General features: G+C 34.0%; 2 protein-coding genes across 2 annotated transcripts in view; both read left to right on the forward strand.

Annotated features, from left to right (window-relative positions):
* The window catches only part of SPAG16 (sperm associated antigen 16), a 913876-nt gene that overhangs the window by 510673 nt on the left and 378189 nt on the right, over window positions 1-25014 (forward strand). The gene's annotated exons all lie outside the window — the stretch shown is intronic.
* Window positions 2932-3519, forward strand: LOC103006322 (60S ribosomal protein L12-like). Its single transcript, XM_057551910.1, is given in 1 exon segment — window positions 2932-3519. A coding segment is annotated over 1 exon segment (498 nt). The 5' UTR covers window positions 2932-3013; the 3' UTR covers window positions 3512-3519.

Here is a 25014-nt window from a genome sequence, read left to right on the forward strand (position 1 = left end):
TAATGATTGCATTTTACAATAAAAATTAGAATAATTAAAGAATACTAATGAATATAGATTCTATGCTTAATGTATAGAGATTGTTCATAACAGTAGCAAGCATAATTTTCCCTATTTTTTATTTAATTAGTGTCTGTTACACTCTCTTTAAAGGCCAACACTAAAGTGTGTAGAAAATTTTCAATTTTCAATACTTCTAATTATAGTATTTTGGCTCCCTATTTGGAAATAGCTAGTATTTTCTATTTTAAAATATTCCAAAGTATTTCTGGACTGTTTTTGTTAAAATAAATTGAATTAAAAATAAAATAATCTTTAATGGTCAGCAAAAATAATAAAAAATTAAATGAATGAATGAATAAATAAATAAATAAATAAATGTATGTTCACTAACATTCAGACATGGCTGTTTTCTGTCTAACCCAGGGGAATTTAAGTTCCATGAGTGCAAACACTTGTTTTGTTCTCTTTACTCACAGCACCTAGGTGAGTCCTATCATCATATAGTTTCTTGATAAGTATTTTTGGATGTATGATCTAAAGAATATCTGCCTTTAATATAAAGGTAGTATTTTTTAAATACACTATTTATAAAAGACAGTAATAAATAAAATTTCTCATAGCTGAGTTACCTATTCTTCCCTCATATATGAGTTTACGTTAATAGACTGTTTATTCCATAAGAGGTATGTTTAGTCTGTCAAAAATTTGATGAAAATAGAAGAAATTATATGATTAACTTTACACTATTTTCATTGAATAGAATGATGATGCAATTTTTTTCCTTTATAATTTTCTCTTGTGTGTCTATTAAGATTTATAAAAGAAAAAGTTGGTATTAAAACAATAATTAATTAAGACATAACCTGGGGGGAAGAAGAGGAAAAGGGAAGCTAGAGAACATGGAAATATGAATTCATGGTGATGGGGTGATAAGAAATCTTGTTCTGCATATCTCAACTAATGAACTTTTATCCCAACTCCTTGTTTGTTCCCCAGATGCCACTTGCACACTCAATGCCACATTCTCAATTTGGTGTTTTTCTAAGTCTTGACTCACAAGTCAGTATTCCCTGCTGCCATCTTGGTATCAAAGGATCTTCTGTCTTACTCTTCTCAATGAATTTGTTCATGAAATTAACTGATTTTTACCTTGGTAAAAATTTAATGAACAAATCCATATAACTTGCTAGTAAGAGATGTTTGAGGCAAAACATCTTTTTCCAGGGTTCTTCCACTTAATGTTTACATTTTAAAAAGTGATATTCAGCAGATTGTGTACTGCTTTGACTTATAAATGAATGAATGTCTCTAAAGGTGAGAATATAAACACAGCTAGAAAGAAGAACTGTTTGTTTTTTCTTTTATCCTAGTGAGACTGGTAAATTAGCATATGCAGAGACCATGGGACCTTGCAGTAAATGATCTTCTGTAGGCTGTTCATTTATTCATTTATCTAATAATTTACCATCACTACTCTTCCAAGTCTTTCTGTGTGCTACATAAGAGAAGAATAAAGTCACTAAACCTGGGCAGGATCATGCTTTAGAGACAAAGCTATACAAACCCATTACTAGTTTTTTTTTTTTTTTCTTTTTCTCATATGCCCTTGGCTTTCTATTAATCACTATGTTACCACTTGATTATCTTAAATCTCTGTTACATACTTTCAAATGGGTAAATCTAAACAAGTAATATTAGCTCAATTACATATGATTTTAGTAAGGATATCAAGTTCTCAAAGAATGTTGGCTATAAGCTAAGTCTCCTAACAAATCAACATCTTTGGTGTAATCTGACTTCTTGAAATCACTGGTATATACAGGGAATCTTGAGCATATTAGATACAACCTTGTTTTGGTGATATGACATTAGGGGAAAAAAAGAGAAAAAATCCAAAATATTAATTAATCCTATTACATAAGTCTATGTCAATTCACAACATTATTTATGGCATGATTTCTAATTTATTTTGAATGCCCTATCATATTTTACCTACATTGGATACAATAAATGATGTTCTCTCACAATGAAATGTTAAGAAATTTTGTTACTAAAAAATTCCCATAGTTGTAGTGAAAATAATTTTATGTGCTTTGATTCTTCAATATTAATCAATCCATGCTACTCCCCAAACTAACCCTGTCCCAACCCTTCATGGTACTAAGCAGCAGAGAACAACTACAATGACAAAAATTCGAAGTATTTCTTCAGTGGCCAGAATTTTTTTTGCCCGTGTTTTGTGGCTGCATCCCGTCTCCAGCAGTTTGTTGCAATACTTAATTAAGACTAAAATACATTAATCTGTCCCTGAACAGGTTGAAAAAATAATAATTTCCAAGTAATATAGAGTCAGCGAGACTCTCCATCCTGGGCAGCCATCCAAAACTGTTAGAGTGCATGCCCACTGAAATAACCTCTATAGAACGACACTTAGATTTGACCAGAGATAACGTGTATGAGTGTGTAAAAACAATATATCAGGACTTTATCTAGTGGAACCTCAGAAATCGTATGTGAGTTACTTCCAGTCCAAGATATTGATCAGACCTGTGAATTTTACTTTCTGCTTAAAATATATCATTACAATGGCAAAGGACAAGGAAAAGAGAAAATATATATCCTCACCTAGAAACTAGGAAAATGCATCATCCAAATGCTAGAAATATTGAGGAGTTTTGTAAAATATAGCTCATTTAAAACCAGAGTAGAAGAGGAACAACAAGGTGTGCTTATACAACTTTAAATGAATACATACATACATATGTACATACATACGTGCATACAAAGAAAATAAAAGAGTTTGGGACTCACGAATTCCATATCCAGTCTGTTCCTGGCTGAAAGTTACCTTTCTTCCTACTTTCAAACATTTCTAAAAATATTTCAGCCAACTTAGAAATTAATTAAAATTAAGAAGTTAACCTTTCGGCTTTCGGCTCGGAGGAGGCTCAGGTGCAACTTTCTTCGGTAGTCCCGAATCCGGGTTCATCTGACACCAGCCGCCTCCACCATGCCGCCTAAGTTCGACCCCAACGAGATCAAAGTCGTGTACCTGAGGTGCACCGGTGGGGAAGTCGGTGCCACGTCTGCCCTGGCCCCCAAGATTGGCCCCCTGGGTCTGTCTCCAAAAAAAGCTGATGATGACATCGCCAAGGCAACTGGTGATTGAAAGGGTCTGAGGATTACAGTGAAACTGACCATTCAGAACCGACAGTCCCAGATTGAGGTGGTACCTTCTGCCTCTGCCCTGATCATCAAAGCCCTCAAGGAACCACCAAGAGACAGAAAGAAGGAGAAAAACATTAAGCACAGTGGAAACATCACTTTTGATGAGATTGTCAACATTGCCCGACAGATGCAGCATCAATCTTCAGCTAGAGAACTCTCTGGAACCATTAAAGAGATCCTGGGGACCGCCCAGTCTGTGGGCTGCAATGTTGATGGCCGCCACCCTCACGACATCATAGATGACATCAACAGTGGTGCAGTGGAATGCCCAGCTAGTTAAGAACTGCAGAGAAAAATAATAAAGGGTTATTTGACAACCAAAAAAAAAAAAAAAAAGTTAAGAAATATATGAGTGAAACAGTGATAGAAACAAGAAAATATTGTACTAAGTTTTTATGTATTATTAATATGGATATCAACTTTCAAGAAAATATTAAATATTCTATAAGAAAATAAAAAGAGATTCAAATAATAATGTGAATCAAATGTCCAAGATTATCTCTATAAAAACCTGGAAGAATTTGAAGAGTTTGGAGAAAAAGATGTAAGACAATACGTTTATCTCCTTCCATAAAGAGAAATCAATAGACACTTTTATTTTTGACCACTAGTGTAATTTATAACTTATTTATTAAAGAAAAAAGAAACAAAACTAGAATCAATATAGTAAAAGAAATAAAAGCTTTTAAAAAGATAAAGAATGATAAGAAAGACTTCCCTGATGGTGCAGTGGTTAAGAATCCACCTGCCAATGCAGGGGATATGGGTTAGATCCCTGGTCTGGGAAGATCCCACATGCCACGGAGCAGCTAAGCCCGTGTGCCACAGCTACTGGGCCTGCGCTCTAGAGCCGGAGAGCCACAACTACTGAGCCCACGTGCCGCAACTGCTGAAGCCCATGCACCTAGAGCTCGTGCTCTGCAGCAAGAGAAGCCACCGCAATGAGAAGACCACGCAGCACAACGAAGAGTAGCCCCCACTCGCTGCAACTAGAGAAAGCCCGTGCACAGCAACGAAGACCCAACGTGGACAAAAATAAATGAAAAAAAAACCAAAACAGAATGATAAGAAAAGTGAAAGCATGAAATAAAATAACACATAATAGCATTAGCTATTATAATAAACGTGATTATGTTAAACCTTACAAACTAATGACTCTCAGTTTATGTCAAGAAAGAACTGAATCTGCTTATTTTAAAGCCCACTGGAACATCATGATGCCTACAGTTTCAAAATACTAGGCAAATGCAATTAAAAAAACAAATACTGTTAAAATATCAATATTAAATCAAAGTACAGCTTAAGGAAATTAATAAATAGTACAAGAAATATATAAATACCATTAAAAATCCACAATACAGATAATTACAGTTATGAGCCAACATTTATTGAGTGCTTCCTGTATGTCAGGCATTATTCTAAATGCTTGTAAGTGGCTGCTCAAGTAACTCTCACAGTAGCCTATCAGTTAGGAACCATTATTACCATAATACCCATTTTATGAATGAGGAACTTGAAACAGATAAATTAAGAAACTTGCCTTTCCATGTAACCAGCAATTAGTAGAGCTGCAATTTGAATCCATTCTGGAGAGTTAGACCTTAATTGTTACATGACCTTGTCTCCTCCCTTTGTAACAGCCATCAAGCATCAGGTACCAGAGTAAGATATTAAAACAAAAAAAAGCAACATCTGCACAAAGAGATATTGAGAAAAGTACCATCATAACAACAATGTTCAAATAATAATATTCTATTTTCTAAGTCCTCAACAGATCAAAAATAAATAAATAAAATAGACTTTAAATATGATACATAATAACAAGATAGACAGACATAGATGCATATAGATATGACTTCTACCGTAAAAACAAATAGTATACATTATTTTCAAATACTTGTAGAAGAATTAAAAAGTCAATTAAGTGATAATGTCATAGGGCAAAAAGTTATTCTCAAAATTCTTTAAACATTAAAAATTGCATGCCACATTCTCAGTAACTAAAATATTTAATCATATGACAATTTAATAATATATTCCTAAAATAGATCTAAGAGAATTTTAAAATATAATTATAGAATTTTTGATTAATGAAGGAAAATAACAGTATTACATATTAAACTGCAAATGATAAGAAAATACTTATCAAAGAAATATGTTAAAGACATTTATAATTAAGATAGAATATAAACAAATAAATTAATAAAAGTATCATACTCAATAATCTAGAGATGAAAAGAACAAAATTAACCTGTTAATACATTAGAAAAGAAAAACATTGATATATTCCAGCATGGATCTTTGGTGGTGAGAGGAAAATTTCCACCATAATAGGCTAGAAAAAAATCTGGAATTTCTGAAAAAGGGAGAGAGAGAGAGAATTAAAGATGACAACTTCAGTATCTTTTGTAAATTAATCTCAGAAGTGACATACCACTGCTTTTCACATGTTCTGTTGGTCATACACACTGACTCTGGTACAGTGTGGGAGGGGAATACCAGGAGATCATTGGGGACCTCTTAGAAATTGGCTACCACAGTACACCCTCTAGCACTCAAATGAGCCATTTCTTTCAGTTATTTTTTGGTAAGGGATTATATTTTACAATGTAGGAACATTTGTCCAGGGAAGCTAAAAATCTTTTTCAAGATACTACTATTAAGACAGTAGAGATTTAACCCAGGTCTTCTGACCTAAAGCCTCATGGCTTTTCTCCTGCGATAAAATAGAATGCCATGTAGGTGTACTACTGTGTGTAGCACTGTTTTCCAGCGTTCATAATATTTCTATACGCTGAGCTTTTGAAATCGTCATGACTATTTTTTGCTTCAGTTTTGCTTTATCCTCTAGCCTTCAGTTTACTCTCAGCCATATCCTACTGGTATAAATGTTCCAGACTGACAAATTCTCTCTCTGCTTTTCCAGATTACTGTTGTTTTTTTTTTTCTTTCAATAGACATGTATACTATAGAACCAGACTTATTCAGATCGCATGAATTGTGGGAGTAAATACATTTGAAGTGAAAATGTATGGGTCTTTCCATGTTAGTCTGCTCAGGCTGCCATGACAAAGCACAGACTGGATGGCTTAAGCAAAAGAAATTGACGGCTCGCAGTTCTGGAAGTGGGAAGTCCAAGACACAGATTCTAGCTGATTCGATTCCTGACGATGGCTCTCTTTCTGGCTTGCAGATGGCTACCTTCTCCATGTATTCTCACATGGTGGGGAGAGCAAGCAAGCTCTCTTGTGTCTCTTATAAGGAAACTAATCATATTAATCATAGATTTACCCTTATGACCTCATTTAACCTTTGTCACTTCCTTACTCCAAATAGTCACATTGGGAGTTAGGGCTTCAACATATGAGTTTTGGGGGCACAAAATCCATGAAGTCCTTTACACTTTCCCTATGAGGAAAAAATGTGCCTGGACTTTGGGATATTACAGCTTTCAAGGGGCTTTTCATTTTCCAAAGGGGCTTGTGTTTTTTTCACATTATTTTTCTCAATAGTAGTCCAGATAATGAACTTTTAATATATCTGTGTTTCCAATAAGTAAGTTGCTCACAATATATGGAGTTCTATTATTGCTCTTATTTTAGAAAAATGTATTTCCTAAGTTTCAAGTTTTATAAACATTCCCTGTTTAAATTTAATATAATACATTGCAATTTAAAACACTTTTCTATATAAAGGAAAATTGACAAAATTTACCTACATAAGAGACTGGTAGTAATGAAGTAAAATTAAAGTAATGAAAATAGCATTACCTCAAAGTGGACTTGAATTTGTTTTAGTCACTTAAGTAGCACCCTATTAGAGGATCAGATTTATTTTATATTAATATAAAGAGTAAAACAAATACATTATGTTAATAATCCAGTATAGTACCTCATTATAATAATTTCTCTATTATCCGAGGCCATTGATATACTGTAGCAGATTGAATTAAGCTATTCTCAGCATTTCTCTTCTAGACCTACATACACACAATGCTCATTATAATCAAAAGGGCTGTTCAACAAACATTTTTGAAGTAAACCAATTCAATTAATGAAGGAATCCATTTTCTTGGATTAATATTTGAGTTTCTGATTTTACTACTTTTCAAAAATACTATATATTTTTACTACTTTTAAGGAAAATGTGACCCTTATAACAGAAATTGACAAGCTATTGAACGTATTAAAGTCAGTAACTGATATATATTATAGTCAAAGCATAAGAAACATGTTCTTAGTAAAATATAAAATGATATTATAATGACTTTAGAGCTCTACCTAGCATTATATTGTTTGTACCAACTTATGTTAAATTTATCAACCAGTCTTCTGAAGTCAGTAAAAGAAGGAATTATTTTAAAAGAGTAATTTTAAGAATAAAATAGAGGCTATCATGTATCCATGTGTTTTGATCCATTTGTCTGCAGTTGTTTTCTATTGTAATTAAAACCCCTACAAAATTCTCTAATTCCTTCTCTTAAAACAACTCTGAGAAGCCAATTGTTCAACTATCTTAATTACATTCTCTTTTTGATTATTTTCACTAATGAGTTAATATATCATGGAATTATTGTCTTAGGAATTGAAAGAAAACAATTTGGATGATGCTTTTGTATTTTACATTTATTTACAACAAAGTTTCGTAGCACCTTCTAGCTCTTCAAAGAAATTATAACAATGACTATTTATAAGAAATAAAATATGTCTTCCACTAAGTAAATATAACACAAACAAATAAAACCTATCCCCCAAGGTATAGTTTCTAGTGTGCATGTGTTTGTGCGTATGTGTATGTCTGAGGGAGAGAGACAGAGAGAGAGAGAGAGGGAGGAGGGAGTATGTACATGGTGTAGGTCGTTCAAGATTACAGAATAACAGTGTATTTGCCTCTTACACTTTTGACAACATAAGAACACAAAATGAGCAAAATGTGAAGCTGAAAGTTAACTTACGTGGAATTTGGAAAAATCACAAATTCTTTGCTTTGCTTTTAATCAGTTAATTGAGAACAGTACATTTTTTTAATGAGAGGGTACGTCATAGAAAAGTTGCAAAAATGTATTTTAATAGTATCATTATTTTAACAATTTTTATTATTAATATAATAGTCATCTGCAATTCTTACAGTCCAAAATATCACTCCTAACAAAATTTGCAATCTTAAATATTTACTTTAAATCACATTGTTTTCTATAAATTCTAAGCTTTTGTGAGCAATGATGTAGAATATAATAAATACTAAATATTAATTGCTGCTATTGAAAATTTCAAACTTAAGGGAATAATTTTTTAATGAAGACTTAAGCTTACAATTTCTTGCTTATGGTTTAAAACAAAGAACTCTGGTACCCTGTTGTGTAGATTTAGGGTTGGTAAAATTAGTTGCTAAATATATCAGTCATTTAAAGGTCACTTGAAAGTTTGGTATTTTGCCTTGATGATCAGGTAACAAGTTAAGAATAAGCCAGTTCAGGCTTCATTAAGACAGTTTTGAGGTAGTTTGTTTTTCAACAATAATAATGGTAATAATAGTAATAATAATGCATGACAGTTTCAAGTACTACTTTATGCTAAACTCTGCTGCTGCCATCCTTGGTTTCTTTTTAACTATTTACGCATGATTTAGGTGGCCTGTATCAAAAGACTTCCTTAACATACTGAAAACTTTTATAAAGCCTCTTGTAGTCCATAGATTAGAATCAAATTTAACATAATTGTGAAGATATTTTAAAAAGCCTATGATATTCTATGAAAGAAGAATCTGTGGGCACCAATTACTTCACCTTCTAGAAACAGAATGAGTTTTGTTTTTTTTAACATCTTTATTGGAGTATTATTGCTTTACAATGGTGTGTTAATTTCGAGAATGAGTTTTGAATCAGTATTTTCAAACTTCCCCCAAATAAAGTGCTTTCTCTTTAGTGTCAACAAAGCTTTATTACATCATTTATTTGGCTTATTTGTCATTAGTAAACAATATTTATTATGTACCAAGCAATAGGGGGAGTTGAGGAAGCCCTTGACATCCTTTTTTTTTTTATCCTCCAGTTTTTAGAGCATAATGTAGAATAGAAAATGACATTACCTTAGGTTCCTAAGCATAGGGCATCATAGTCATATTATTGTAGTGACATTAGAACAAACATACAACTTATAAACTCCCACCCATATCACATATATCAAAAGCAGAAGAGATAATGAAGTAAAAGGATTAAATGGAACTGAGAGAGATCAGTCCCAGGATTGGGGGATTTTGTGACTAGTGTAGCACTGTCTCCACGTTCTAGCTGGAATCCCAGTAGAGAAGTAAATGCTGCTTATATCATTTTATGCATGAATGAAAATGATTTAGATAATTGATATGTTATTCTAGCAAATCCAATTACATGAATATTGTCAACTGACTAAAAAATCTAATTGCTGGTTACAGAGCTTATTGCTGAGGTTCTTCCTAATATGTTTCAAATTGACATTGTATACAGGATTATACCTCATTTATGATTTATGGGAACAAAATTCTTGGCAGTGTTTATATATATACATGCATGCATATATATATATATATATATATATATATATATATATACATACACATATGTGTGAATATGTGTACAAATATATCCAAATGTATACAATATATAAAAAGTATGTAACTTATCAAAGCTTTCTTTGTGTCCTTTGAACTTGGATGACTAGACAGTGAAGCTCACCATAACTCTCTAGCACCACCATTTTCATACGTCCTCCAGTCTAGTCAACCAGCTCCACGGTGGGCCTTGTCTCTCCTGTAAAACACTGTCTCTAAAACCCATCACATCTCTTGGTACGTGGGAAGTCAGTGAATCGTCTTAGTTCGAGCATCTTCTATTACACTTTGATTATCATTGTGAGCCATTTTAAACTACATTCCATGGAACCACTGTTTTTTTGTTTTTGTTTTTGTTTTTTTTTAAATTGGTAAGGTAATATATTATGCTGATATATAGTAGTGAAGTGGATCCTCTCGGTTGGTGGGAATATCATTGGTAATGTCATTATGCAGATATTAAACACCATTTTACTTTTTTTTTAACTTACACTATACTAGGTGTGCTTTATTTATTTATTTATGGCTGTGTTGGATCTTCGTTTCTGTGCGAGGGCTTTCTCTAGTTGTGGCGAGCGGGGGCCACTCTTCATCGCGGTGCGCGGGCCTCTCACTATCGCGGCCTCTCTTGTTGCAGAGCACAGGCTCCAGACGCGCAGGCTCAGTAATTGTGGCTCACCGGCCCATTTGCTCCGCGGCATGTGGGATCTTCCCGGACCAGGACTCGAACCCGTGTCCCTTGCATTGGCAGGCAGATTCTTAACCACTGTGCCACCAGGGAAGCCCTGGTGTTTTGAGAAGGTGCTTTTAATAGAGCTTTGGTGAAACAAATAAGAGGAGAAGGAAACCCACATCCTTACCATGGTTCTAAGGCCCTATATGAGTTGGCCTCCTGCTCCACTGATGCCACATGCTACCACTCTCCCTGTCTCTCACTCCAGTCCAGAAGCCACTGACCTCTATGCCTCAGTGACCTTACTACACCTGGATATCACTTCCTCAGATATCTACATGGCTTATTCCCTCACTTCATTCAACTCTCTGCTCATGATTCATCTTGTCAGAGAGAACGTCCCTGACTACCTACCTAAATAATAACTTCAACTACTTTTATTTTCCTTTACTGAGCTTACCACAGTAGGATATCTTAAATACTTATTTGTTTATTGTCTCTCACACACAAACACAAGAATGAAAGCTTTATGAGTGTTTATCAGAATTATACTGATATGTCCCACTGCTTAGAATATAGACAAAATGGAGGTGCTCAAAAAGTACATAATGAAAAAGTGAGTTCCTTATATCCATGTCAACCAGTTTTTGGTTTTTGTTTTTCGGTGTACCACAGAGTGTCTTTGAAGAACACTTTTCTTTTGTAACAAAATCTCTGTGTCTGAAAAAAGTTTGAAAAAAATGGTTCAATTTATTAAAACCTATGATACTAGGTAACATAAGTTCTAAGTATGTTTTTGATGCTATTGAAAATAATTCTATAAAGTATTAAAACATCTTACAAAAATATGATTAAAGTAGTTTATAAAACTTGTTGCCAACAATTGCCAAAAATCCTTAAATTAAGAAATGCTCAAGTTTTCATATTTCTTTAGTAAATCCTTTCTATAACTTGTGAAATTGGGGAAAAGAAACTAGACCATGTATATAACTATAGCAGTTTAATAAAACATAAGCATTTGTCTTTTTAATAATACCACTTAAATGAAGACAGTTTCTAGTCAATTTTTGTGCCCCCAGCTATTATAAAAAAATCTAAGAAAGTATCCAAAAACTTTTTTAAGCTTATTTGTTTTAAATTGATCCTGAGATCTGATCATACTTATCCTTTATGGGAATCCCAGTGGGAGGAAATAGAAGAAAATCTAAAGTCCATTTGTTCAAGGTCATGATAGTCTTGTTAATTGGTCATGAATTATATTCACACATCCATCACCCATTCATTCATTCATTCATTCATTCATTCAATGTAGTCTGAACTCCTACCATATGCTAGAGGTTAGATTGCAGCTTGATATTTAGCCTCCTTTTTACCTGACCCTGAACCCTGTCCTTTCTACTCAGTCATGATAATTCTAAACTTCTCTGCCACACCCACTGCTGGCCACCCTCATTTTTAACTGAACTGGATCTGTACTAGCACCACAGAGCCTCACCAACCTGCAGGAGAAGAGCAGGTTGAATTTTGGATCAAGTACCTTGTTTTTGGTCCATGCTTTTTCATAAACTAATATGCCCCTGTTCATCTTCCTATCTTAACTCTCTGGCTTTTGTCTGAGACTAGAATTATAATCCTGGACAATTCTAGTTCTTCCCACTTGGCTGATATTTAATTTCTCAATTAAGCATGTATTTGACATTGTGAAGAAGGACAATATTGAGCTCTGTACAGATTTTAAAATATATGCACATTCTTTAACCACAGAGTCCTTAAATTTGAATAAATGACATTAACAACAATACATAAGCAAGGAATACTGTGCTAAATGCCATAAGAGAGGAACTATATCTATTTTGAGCAAATTGTAAAAAATTTTCTAGGGTGGGAGGAAACACTCTATTTTTAAAGTACATATATTTTACACTGTCCAGAAGTAGCCAACTGAAAAGGGAGAAGAAAGGGATTATAAACATAGGGAACTGAGATGATTGTACTGTAAGATACAAATAGATAAGTAGTGGGATAAGTGCCACCCATTTATATAAACCGCGGTCATTCATACAAGTGCATGCTATCAGTCATTGACAGAACAAGTAGACAGAAAATCAGTAAAGATATAGAGAACCTGAAAAACAATACAAACCAAATTTCCCTAATTGAGATTTATAGAGCACTCCACCCAACAACAGCAGAATACATATTCCTTTTAAATATACATAGAACATCACCAAGATAGACTGTATGTTGGGACATAAAACAAGATCAATACATTTTTAATGATTTAAATCAGAGTGTATTTCTGGTACAAAACTGAATTAAATTAGAGATCAGTAACAGAAAGATATTTGGAATATCTCCAAGTATTTTGAAATTAAAAAACCTTTTAAATATCTCAAGGATCAAAGAAGAATAAATCACAGGGGAATTATAAATAATCTGATTGGATAAAGGCACAACATATTAAAATTGTGGAATAAAGTTCAACAGAATTGTAGAATATAAGGTCAACAAATAAAAACAATCTTATTTCTGTATAATAGCAATGTACAGTTGTACCAATAACTTTTAAAAAGCCTATTCACAATAGCTCCAAGAATGGAAATACATTGGTATGAATTTTTAAAAGTACAAAATCTAAATGCTGAAATTACAAAATACTAAAGAAATAAATCTAAGAAGACGTCAGTAAATGAGAGACAGACCATGTCCATGGTTTAAAAGACTCAATATAATAAAGATGTCAATTCTCTACAAATTGATATGCAAGTTGAATGCAATTCCTAGAAAAATCCCAGAAATATTTTTTGTGAATGTGAACAAATAATTCAATTGTGTAAAGCAGGGGGTCCTACTATTGCAGTTATTAAAAGAGCCAAGGGCTGTTCAGCTAGCATGCCAGCAATTGTAGGGGTTTGAATGCTGTATCCAAATTTATGCTGGGTACAGGGATGATACTGGATTCAATAATGGGCTGAAACTACTAGGACAGCGAGAATGATTCCCCGGTTAGTGCTTATTTTGTGGACTCAGTCTCTGTAGATTTGGCCTGCGGAAACTGAGGACACAGTATGCCTCCTTTTGCTTTCTCATTTTCTAAGAGAGTTCCCTAATGTTTGCTTGAATATCCTTATCCTTTTCTCTATATCCCTTCCAAGCTACCATATAGAAGATAAGAGCTTTATCTAGCCCAGGTTGCAGGAGAAGGAGCAAATGTCAATTGCACTGTATCTACATTTGCATTATCACCTGGTATGTTATCATGGGGTGTTCTATTTTTTACAAATATTCTCTTGTTTCTAAAGCTCCAATTTAATAAATTCATTTGAGCATGCCCTTAGTAGAAATACCTACTCCACATGACTGAACTAATTCTCATGTCTTCATAGTTGACTTCAACCAAGAACAGTCATATCTGGACCATTATGTCCAAGTAAGATATGACTTTTAGCAGAAATCATTCCTGATGGGAATAATCAAATTCTTATCGCCTTGATAGACAGATAAGTGGTATAAATGATATATGGTCCCCAATTGCAGTTTATATAAAAATAAAATAATATGTCCAGAAATGTGATTTATATTTACATTTGAATATTATTATATTTGAATACAAGTGATAAATTTCCTTTAGCCAAAATACTCGAGTTACATTGTAGGGAAAGATCATATTAGAAACTGAGAGGTTAATTACTTTTTTGCAATCTATTCATTCACCATTTCTTTAAGAAGTCACTCAAAAAAATACTCTATATGGAAATTTTGAAACAACTGGAATTTTGTTACATAACCCATTTTCTCCATGATGAGCTTGAATGATAGAAACAACAAAAGTAGTACCTTATAGGGATGGCAGCAGGTGGAGGGTTTTCCCAGCTTCTCTAAATCCTGCTGTTCTCACCCTTCTTTGGTTTAGCATCCTCACATTCATTTCTTCATCTGACTCCATATATTTCCCACATCCTGGTCCTCCTGGTAATCCTCACTTGTCTCCTGCTGCTTTGCCAACTTCTCCTCGTACTCCAACTACTGGAGCTGAGACAGCCATGAGTCAAGCACCCAACTGCAACCAGTTTATATTTTAAAGTGATGTAAAGGAGAGCAATAATAAATACAGAATTGGCTTTCTTGGAATCTTCAATGCTTGGGTTTCAGAGTCTTTTCTGGGCAATGAATTGAGAAGTAAGAACAAATGACCAAGTCAACCTAATCTTTAAGTCAGTGGTTCACCAGGACGGTAGGCAGTGCAACTCCCAAAGGGATGTTTTGATAAATCACAAAATGTTTTTTTCTTATTTCAGTGATTCATGGGGACTGAAGTGGTTGGGGCCAGGCATGCTGTACATCTTGCTGAGTAGGACAGTCTACGTAATGAAAAATTTTTTGTGTACTTCATGACTTCCAAATTCCCCTATGTATATTCATGAAGTTGAAAGAAAAAGCCTGTTGATAATCCTTTTTAATTTTTATTTTTACCCTAGAACCAATTTCACATTGAAAATAAACCAAAGCATCATTTACAAAGTTTTAGTATATGTTGTTTTTCAGGAATTCAACTACTTTGTAAATCAAGGGAATATTTAACTAAATTTTTATTGAAACATGACCAAGAGTGTTTTACTATTGCATAAAATTACCTCAGTGGGAGTCAGGCCACTTGAATTTGAGTTCTCCTAGACAGCACACCTTAACAGTTTGCATTTATGGCAGTCGCAACCATGACAATTCCATAGATGTGAGCCTCTGGTTCCATGATTATGTCTCCTAATGTAGTTGAGCCTAAACATTTATACTTTGAAAAACACAATATTTTGTTACAAATTACTTGCTATTTATTTCTTTGCAGAGTTAAGCCAAAATACATTGATTTAAAAAATTATTATCTATTTTCTTTCTGTATAATAGATGGAGCATTAAATATATTTGTTTTTCAATGCATAGATTTCATAGAATTAAGAATTACTGTATGAAGTAATTAAACAAACTAGTACCAACTATGGGGGATAAAAAATTGTGTAATAAGTTATTTAGCTGAACATAAAAAGTGTTAATTATATAAGCCTGAAATCAAGATTTGTCAGGAATAATTGACACATTTATATATATATCGATTGATATTTCTGTCATGTATAAATGATGCTATATACAAATGATAAAACAAAGTCATATAAAAGTTGACCTTACAGTACAGATGTCTAATGGGAATATAAGTCATCCTTATCACCTTTCAGCCATGCTGACCAGTCATGTAATAAAAATGGATGGCACCTGAAATGAGGAAACAATTATGTGGCGATCTGAAGGAGGGTGGCCATACCCAAAGGATGAACAGAATACTTCAAGCTAAACTAACAGCAACATAATGAGCTAAGAAGTGACAGACACAAGCACAGGCAGATCATGTTTGCTTGAAGCAAGCAGAGTTTGAGCTGTTTCACTGCCTAATTTAAACAGAAGAGTATGCTCAGCATGAAGCTAAGAGACAGTTTACAGGGAATGACACCCTGCAGGGAACAGCTGCTGCTAACCCCCAAAGGACAGAATTATATAGAAAGCATATTTATTTAATTTTGCAATTTGTGAGGAAGTCTTTTTATTTTTATTTTATTTTTTTTAAAGGTATTGTTTTTTTTTAACATCTTTATTGGAGTATAATTGCTTTACAATGGTGTGTTAGTTTCTGCTGTATAACAAAGTAAATCAGCTATACATATACATATGTTCCCATATCTCCTCCCTCTTGCGTCTCCCTCCCACCCCTCTAGGTGGTCACAAAGCACTGAGCTGTTCACCCTGTGCTATGTGGCTGCTTCCCATTAGCTATCTATTTTACGTTTGGTAGTGTATATATGTCTATGCCACTCTCTGTGAGGAAGTCTTTTTAGACCCACTCTTTTTTTGGCATTTTATTTTATTAATTTTTTTTTTGTTAAAGAGGCAACAGAGTTTAATGAAGAGGCCGTTTACAAAGGTGTGGTCAGGTGTAAGATGTCTAATTTGATTTTTATTTTCACAACATAATTTGTCATTCTATTATTCTACATTCTTCATAGTTTACGATGCTAATTGTTGGGAAAAATAGGTATGTTTCTAGCCAGTACTATAGGCTTTTTATATATTATCTCGCTTAATCTTACAACAACCCTGAGATGTATGTTCTCTTTTCCACTCTTTGCTGAAAGAGATAGGAAGGCTCAGTAAGATTTTGTCATTTAAGATCACATCGCAGGTAAAATTTCTCATTTTAACTTTGTCTTCCTGAGTCTGAAAGCTCTGTATTTTTTGAAAAATTTTTATTGGTGAAGTAAGTCAGACAGAAAAAGACAAATATCATATCATATGATATCGCTTATATGTGGAATCTAAAAAAAGGCTACAAATGAACTTATCTACAAAACTGAAATTGAGTTACAGATATAGAAAATAAACTTATGGTTACCGGGGGGTAAGGGTGGGGGGAGGGATAAATTGGAAGATTGGGATTGGCACATAGACCCACTCCTCTGAGCAGAAAGCATCAAGGTCAATGAACCAACCACATAGTACAGAAGATATTGCCATATTTATATGATTCAGTGGAATGGATCAAGTAATTTTAGCAGGACTATTATATTTCCATAAATATAAATAATTTGTTGATTATGATTGTTCTTAAGAAAAACTAAATACCCTAAAGCATAATTTTAATGGCACTGCCTTACAACAATATACAGTATTCAATCCCAATTTCTATTCTGGAAATTGAACCCATATTGAGTCCAGTTCCAGGTCCAGGCCAGAAAAGCAGGGGAAATCCAAGTTTAAGTGAAAGAAGTACTGATTCCATATATATCTCTATCACTCTTTAAGAAAGATATGCTTAATAGGAAAACAATATTTTCTCACGTAAATTCCAGGTTTTCTTTAAGAAAGATCCTGAATCCAAAGGTGAAATATAGTAAAAAAAAAAAAAAATAGTATGTGTTTCTTTATGGAAATGCTGTTAGTTTTAAATTCTTGACGTGAGTGATTGGATATGTCCTATATGAATTTACCAAGGAATAAAATAGAGGTCATAAAATATAAAGACACAATAGGACATATTTATAACCTCGTGAAACAAAATGGCATTTTAATATATTAAGCTGGCCACTTTACTGTATTTGTTTATGGGTCCTCACTACAAAGTTCTGTCCCTGATTTGAACACATCAAGTATGAGAGGTAAAAAGCACACACGGTAAATGAGGGTTACAAATGGCGTTTTGTTTATGAGCCTCCTCTTTAGGTTGGTGACATTCCATCACACAACCAAGGCAATGATTATTATTATGATTATCTTTATAATAATCTGTAGGATCCTGCAGAACTTTTCCAACAACATATTCAGATCCTAACAAATCAATTTGAGGTGGAAAAACAGCAGATGGACGTTAGGAAAAGTTAGTGCAATATGATGTTATAAAGAAAAGCATGTGTGTCTTTTCTCAAATTTGCTTTAATATATTCTTTACAGAAGGTAGTTTTCTTTAAAAGCATTAATTAGTTCAGCGTTTGTGTGATTTTATGAGGAGGAGGTGTGAGTAGCCATAATGGTGGCAGTAAAATGCAGTGAGCCCTAGTATATAATTCACTTTAATAAAGAGGAAAACACACCTTAGGTGACATATTTTAATGGACTACTAGATGAATGACCAAGAGAAGAGAGAACTTCAGTTTCAATATGAAAGGTAGAGACCATTGAATGAATGAAATTGTGGCAAGAAAACATATTCTTTAAATATCCTTTAAAATCTGCTACCTCAAATCCTTCCTGTGGTATTTAATTCTTTATGATCAACAAAATGATCAAAGTTTCATTAATTAGTTTGTTACAGATAAAAAATGAAATCCTTTTAGAAGTCATGTCTCTTATAATCCAGCTATTATTTAGATAGATATTTCAGAGAGAGAAAATAATTTTCGAGTTGTTTAAAAGACTAAGGTGCAAGTAGAAAGTAATTACTATTATTACTATTAAAGTATCTCTTTCTGTTCACTGAATCTGAGACTGACCTGACTGATTTGGTTACACATGGCTGCTTTTAAGTGCCCTCTATTCTGAATTTTGTTCTCCATATTACAGTTGTAACATATAGGAAATAAAATGGATATACCTTGTTTAAAGATATCAATAGAGCAAAATTATTTCCATAATCAAGAACAGATCCAAATACAGACAAGTGACTTAATCATATAATTTAAAGGTTATTAGAAGGTCCTGCATGACGCTGAATATTTATTTTCCCACCAGCTTACTATCTTATTTGTTTATTTTCTTATATGGACTAATATTCCTGCAATTAGAATTACTTCTTCTGTAAGAAGAAGAAAGAAAGGACTTTATTATCGTTTTTATATAGTATTTATGAAAACATTTAGAAGGTAACTATTAAAAATACACTCAGATGAAATGGGCCCAAGAGAAATGGGAGGGAGGATATTAGTTTAAAGGAAGCCTTCTCATGCATCCTTCTCATTTCATTAGCACAGATTAATTTATTAAATTAACTATTTGCTCACCAAAGCCTGCCTGACCCAAGAATTATGAAGTGGAAAAGCCACTAAGTGTAAATATGTATTAGAAACAAAGAAAAATATCCTAAGGGATTTGGCGAGCAGCATGGATTATTTTCAGGTGGGGTTTTCATGGAGGACGGGTCCAGGAAAGCCTCAAGGAAGTGTAAGGGTGTCAGGGAAAGCACATCCAGAGTTTGAGAGAACTGTGGAGGTACTCATACTCAAAGCCTAGAAAGGACTCATTTCACAACTCCTAACTTCCCTCTCTCTGCCATGAATAACATATATGACACAACTGAAGTTTCCCTGATAGTCTTAAAATATTTTCTCACATTTTCTTTACCAGTAGTTCTATCCTAATCCAAACATTTAAAAGTACTCATTTTTACAGACATTTTAAAGTAACACGGTGGCAAAATTGGATCCTCAGATTGATACCATCAAGGATAGTAACATAAGATTTTTCAGCTTAATACTTTTAAAAAGCTTTCATTCCTAAGAGTAAGCTTGTGAATTAAGATCAGAAGTTTAAGCTAACTAAATTCTGCTTTTAGATGAGAAAATAAAAACTAAAATACTGGCAGTTTCTAAAGCTCCTTCAGGGGAAACTAATTCTTGGATCATTTGTGTTGATCATACAATCCTTTCCTTTTTAGCTAATTGAAATCAACATAAAACTCAGTTTATTTTTAAACAATATATTCAATATTTGACAATTAAGTTCAAAGAGAAGGATATTGGATTGAGGGTTAAATACTGGGAAGTAATGGTGTCTCTTCACAGACAATGAAGATTTGCAGTTTCATTAATAATAATAAATTATTATTGACTCTGGACCCACTATGTACTACTCTTCAGCCACAGAACATGACAGGTAAGGCCAGAGTCCTCATAGAGTGTAAAACTCTTAGGCAGGGCTAATGGGGGGGAGAGGGTACAATGACATAAGTAGTCAAGTTAATTTCACTTAGTGATTGGTGCTCTGAAGGGAATGAGCAGGATTATGTGACAGATTCAGCTTTGTACCCCTTTGTGATCAGAAGACACTGAGTTTTTAATGAAAGCTCTGAGTATGAGGAAACAGCTGGATTGAAATTTCTTTTCTCAAACAACCCAGTCCCTGGATGTTCTAAGGATTTTTTCCCCTCATTTTAGCCCTGCTTTCTCTCCTTTCTGCTTTGCTTTTTGCTGGGAACCCTACTCTCCTACAGCCATGCTTCTGTGACTAGAGATCTTGCCTTTTGTCATTGACTTTTCGCATTCCTGATATCTGGTTTCTGACTAAGATCTCTTTCGGGGGATTGACATGGAAAGGAAAAGAGGTGTAAGCTTTAAAGTAACACTGTGGCTACTTGTGATCTTAGTATGTTTAAATTTAATATATTTAAATATTTTGGAGAGAGAAGTTTAAATAAATGATTTCAGAAATGGCTTTTGTGTTTAAATTATTTAATGTTACATCTATTGATCAATTTACAGTTAATGAAGTTGATCACAATCATCTTTAAACCTAATTTATTTCCTTTTTTCTTTAAAGCCCTTTTCTAAGAAAGATGTGCTTCAAAACAACCCTTTTGACCTTCTTTGTATATAAAAAACAAGATATTAGATAGTTTTAATTAGGAGTTTTAGAAGCCAGAGTTCTTTTAAAGACTGATCTAACTGTAGGAACACTGTACTCGGACCATTTTAGACAGCAAGATCACCAAAATTACCAGAAAAAGCACAAAAATGCAAAAAAGATGGCACTCAATTGACTGCAAAAAGGACACTGTTTAAGTTATGAGAGCTGAAACAAGAAGGCAGAGCATGGCCTAGTTGGACCTCAGTTGGAAATGTGCATGTCATGTGACTCAATTTTGTTGCTGCTCTGCATTCCCACATATGTGAATGCCTACAGAGCTTTGATTTGGGGGTTATAAGTACATGTTAGCAAGCAGGCAATTTGCATATACGGAATCCTTGAATAATGAGGGCCAACTACACTTCATAGTGTTAAGGTGTGCAAATTACTTAGAATAATAAATGTTCAACAGATATCAACTTAAACTACAGTGTTAAATGTAATAGAAACTGTTGAAATATAGTTATTTGCTTTTGTCTTCATTCATTTGCCTCAGTTTGCCATTTCAAAATTGAGTCTTTTTACTTTAATGTTTTCCATTATCCAGTTTACTGCCATTTACTGCCAAGCGTCCACTTTTTCCTCACTGTTATCAGTGGGCACTCCTCCAGCCTCTGTAACCCTCTCTCTGTGCTCACACCCTTTGCAGAAACAGTTCAGGTGACTATTTAACAAGTCTGAGTGAGGACTTGAGGGTACTCTGAGCAAGTCCCCAGCTAAATTATGGTTATTTTATTTATTCATCTTTTGCTTTTATTCCCCAAATGCTGGATGCATTCCAGGTATTTGAGGTTGCCGGGAATCTGCCCTTTACATATGTGGAGTGGGGTTTTATTACCATTTGGGGGTAATTCTCAGATAGTGTATTTATTGTCAAGGGTTGTGGTCAAAAATTTTTTTTTGTTTAGGAGCTGTGGCCTATTGATGCTTCTTCCTGGCTGAGACACTCAGACCACATAATTATTCTTTCACAGTAGATTATGGTGAACTTTATTTATTTATTTATTTATTTATTTATTTAGTTTTGGCTGTGCTGGGTTTTCGTTTCTGTGCGAGGGCTTCCTCTAGTTGTGGCAAGCGGGGGCCACTCTTCATCACGGTGTGCGGGCCTCTCACTGTCGCGGCCTCTCTTGTCGCGGAGCACAAGCTCCAGACGCGCAGGCTCAGTAGTTGTGGCTCATGGGCCTAGCCGCTCCGCGGCACGTGGGATCTTCCCAGACCAGGGCTCGAACCCATGTCCTCTGCATTGGCAGGCAGACTCTCAACCACTGCACAACCAGGGAAGCCCTATGGTGAACTTTAAGATAGGGTTTGTGGTATACTCCCTGGTAGATTTTATCGAAATATCACTCCCTCCATTAAATGTTCAATTGAATTTTATGGTCACAAAGAAACTGTTGCACATAAAGGATTTTATATTATTTGAGTAATATAAAATAACATTAATTAAAATGTTAACTTTTTAAGTCAAAATTTGGATGTCACTGGAGAACTTTGCCTTACTGAGATGAAAATTCAGATTTTTAAAATAGCTTATGTATAAACTTTTAAAACTATGATGGGGGTGGGAGGAATCACTCATTCAACTTGGATGTTATAGTTGTAGTATGACGATTTAAATATGTTTCACTTATGCTCATGTTAGCCTATTAGATTTAAGTATTTCATAAAGAATTTTTATTTCAGATAAGCCTTGTGATAAATGTTATCATTGTATGTTGGCTCAATTATATAAATACTATTTAAAATCCAGGTCTTTTACTTACAAAACAGAAATAGAGTCACAGATGTAGAAAACAGACTTATGGTTACCAGCGGGGAAAGGGGAGGGGAGGGATAAATTGGGTGATTGGGATTGACATATACACACCACTATATATACAATAGATAACTAATAAGGACGTACTGTATAGCACAGGGAACTCTACTCAGTACTCTGTAATGACCTATATGGGAAAAGCATCTAAAAAAGAGTGGACATATGTATATGTATAACTGATTCACTTTGCTGTACAGCAGAAACTTACACAACATTGTAAATCAACTATACTCCAATAAAAATTTTTAAAAAATAAAAGAGATGGGATCAGGAATAATCTTCTCCTAATTAAAGCCTGGTGCAGTAATATGGGGGAAGTTTTAAGATTTATTGTAAAGAGTTAAGAAACTAAGAGAGATTTTATCATTCAAGTACAAAATGAAAAAAAAAAAAAAGTAGGGACATGGGTTGCCCTTTTAGAGGGTTAGAGACAAAAAGAGAAGACAAATAAGATGACGCCAAATGGAAAATGATGAAATGCGTTGTAAAACAAAATGAGAATGTAAATATTCTTGCTATTAATTTCAGCTCTTTATGAAGCAAAGGAATTGCCAGAATTACTAAATTTTTGAAATAAACCTGTAGAGTAAAAACTAAGTAAATAAATAAAATGAAATAAAATAAAATTCAGGTCTTACTAAGGGTTAATAAGATAATGAATTCCAGTATTTTTTTTCAAAACAAGGATAGATAATTTTTACCCTTTTTCTTCATATTCACTTGAATATATGTTGCTGCTGCCTTTTGTAAATGTTCCATAATTCCATTAACCACATTTTGTTGATCTGAAAGTTCATACAAGCTTGAAGTTTCAAAAGTACAGTTTCATATCCAATATTAATAGTGTTACAACAAACACACCAAAGGAAATAAAACCTTTAAAATTTCATGCCTGGGGCTTCCCTGGTGGTGCAGTGGTTGAAAATCTGCCTGCCAATGCAGGGGACACGGGTTCGAGCCCTGGTCTGGGAAGATCCCACATGCCGCGGAGCAACTAGGCCCGTGAGCCACAATTACTGAGCCTGCGCATCTGGAGCCTGTGCTCCGCAACAAGAGAGGCCACGATAGTGAGAGGCCCACGCACCACGATGAAGAGTGGCCCCCACTTGCCGCAACTAGAGAAAGCCCTCGCACAGAAACAAAGACCCAACACAGCCATAAATAAATAAACAAATAAATAAAAAATTAAAAAAAAAAAAAATTTCATGCCTCACAAGGGAGAACTGTATTAAAACGAGGCCCTCTTACAAGTTACAAATGGGAAATACATTTTAAATGAAAAGGCATCTGCTCTAGAAGAGTAGATCACTTTGTTTTATAGCAAGTTCAAAATTCAGAGAACTATTCATCCTTCAGTTACCAGACTAATAAATTGAATCAAGGGGGGCAAGGAGAGAGATAGAAGAAAAAAGGGGAAATAAAGTAAAAGCAGGAGGTGGGTTAATAAAGGGCTTTTTCTTGTGAACTAACTTCTCCCTACAAAAATGATAAGAAAACAGCAGACAGAGCAACAGAGATAAAATTGCATCAGGCTTCAGTGTTTATGTTTTTGATGGAAATGTACAAATAATTCCAATCCCTTGCGATGCTGTCATGCTCCATCACTTTAGTCCATTTTCACCTTGCAAAGAATTCTGAATGGGACTTCCTTCTCTGGCAGCTAATTAATCTCTTACAAGCCTGCTCTTGCAGCCTGTCTGCCTGGAATGCCCCGCACATTAAACAAGTGACTTGTGAGCAGATTTCTTGCCCCCCTGAGCAGTTCTTTCTTCCTTTAAGCTATATGAAGACCCAGCTTTTTCTTTTTGTTTGGGAAACTATGTGCGCTAGAATATATCATTGAGGAACCTCTCCCTCTATCCCACTACCATAACTGAATACACTCCCAAATAATTAAATTGGGTTTTAATGACAACAGACAAAGCCTGAATATCAATTGTGAATGTGCACAGTGCAACAGTGCACATAATATGTAAGGACACAATAGTGTACATAACATGTAAGGACACACATTTCTAAATTATACATTTTCTGTGTATGTGTATTTGTTAGATCTTCATTGCGGTGAAACAGATATAATCATATTTATAATACTGTTGAATTTGCCTTAAAAATACTACCAGATTTTGCAAATAGGAGACTTTTTAGTTTTTTGGCAAATTCTGTATGTAAAGAAGATTAAGGTAAGAGCATACTTATTTATAGGTTGAAATGCTTCAATTAAAAAATAATAGAAATTCTATTCAGGTTTATTCTATTTAATAAATACAGCCTTTTAAAAAGTTACCACTAATGAACTACTTGCAAATAGCAATGCTTAACTTTGTCAGAGGTGGAACTATCTTTCAGTAATAACTCACAGGAGGTTAGAAATAGTAATCATTCTTTAATATTTTGCTGATGCTGTTCACAGATCTGTTTTATGCAGTTATCTGTATTGTTTTATTTTCTCTCATGTTTTTCTGTTAAATCTTTTGTGGATTTTTGTTTGTCTATTTCTTTATATTTCCTTTTTACTTCCTTTTTAATTAAATGTAAAAGACTT

Source organism: Balaenoptera acutorostrata, chromosome 8 (genome assembly GCF_949987535.1).
Source record: "Balaenoptera acutorostrata chromosome 8, mBalAcu1.1, whole genome shotgun sequence".
NCBI classification, from domain to species: Eukaryota; Metazoa; Chordata; class Mammalia; order Artiodactyla; family Balaenopteridae; genus Balaenoptera; species Balaenoptera acutorostrata.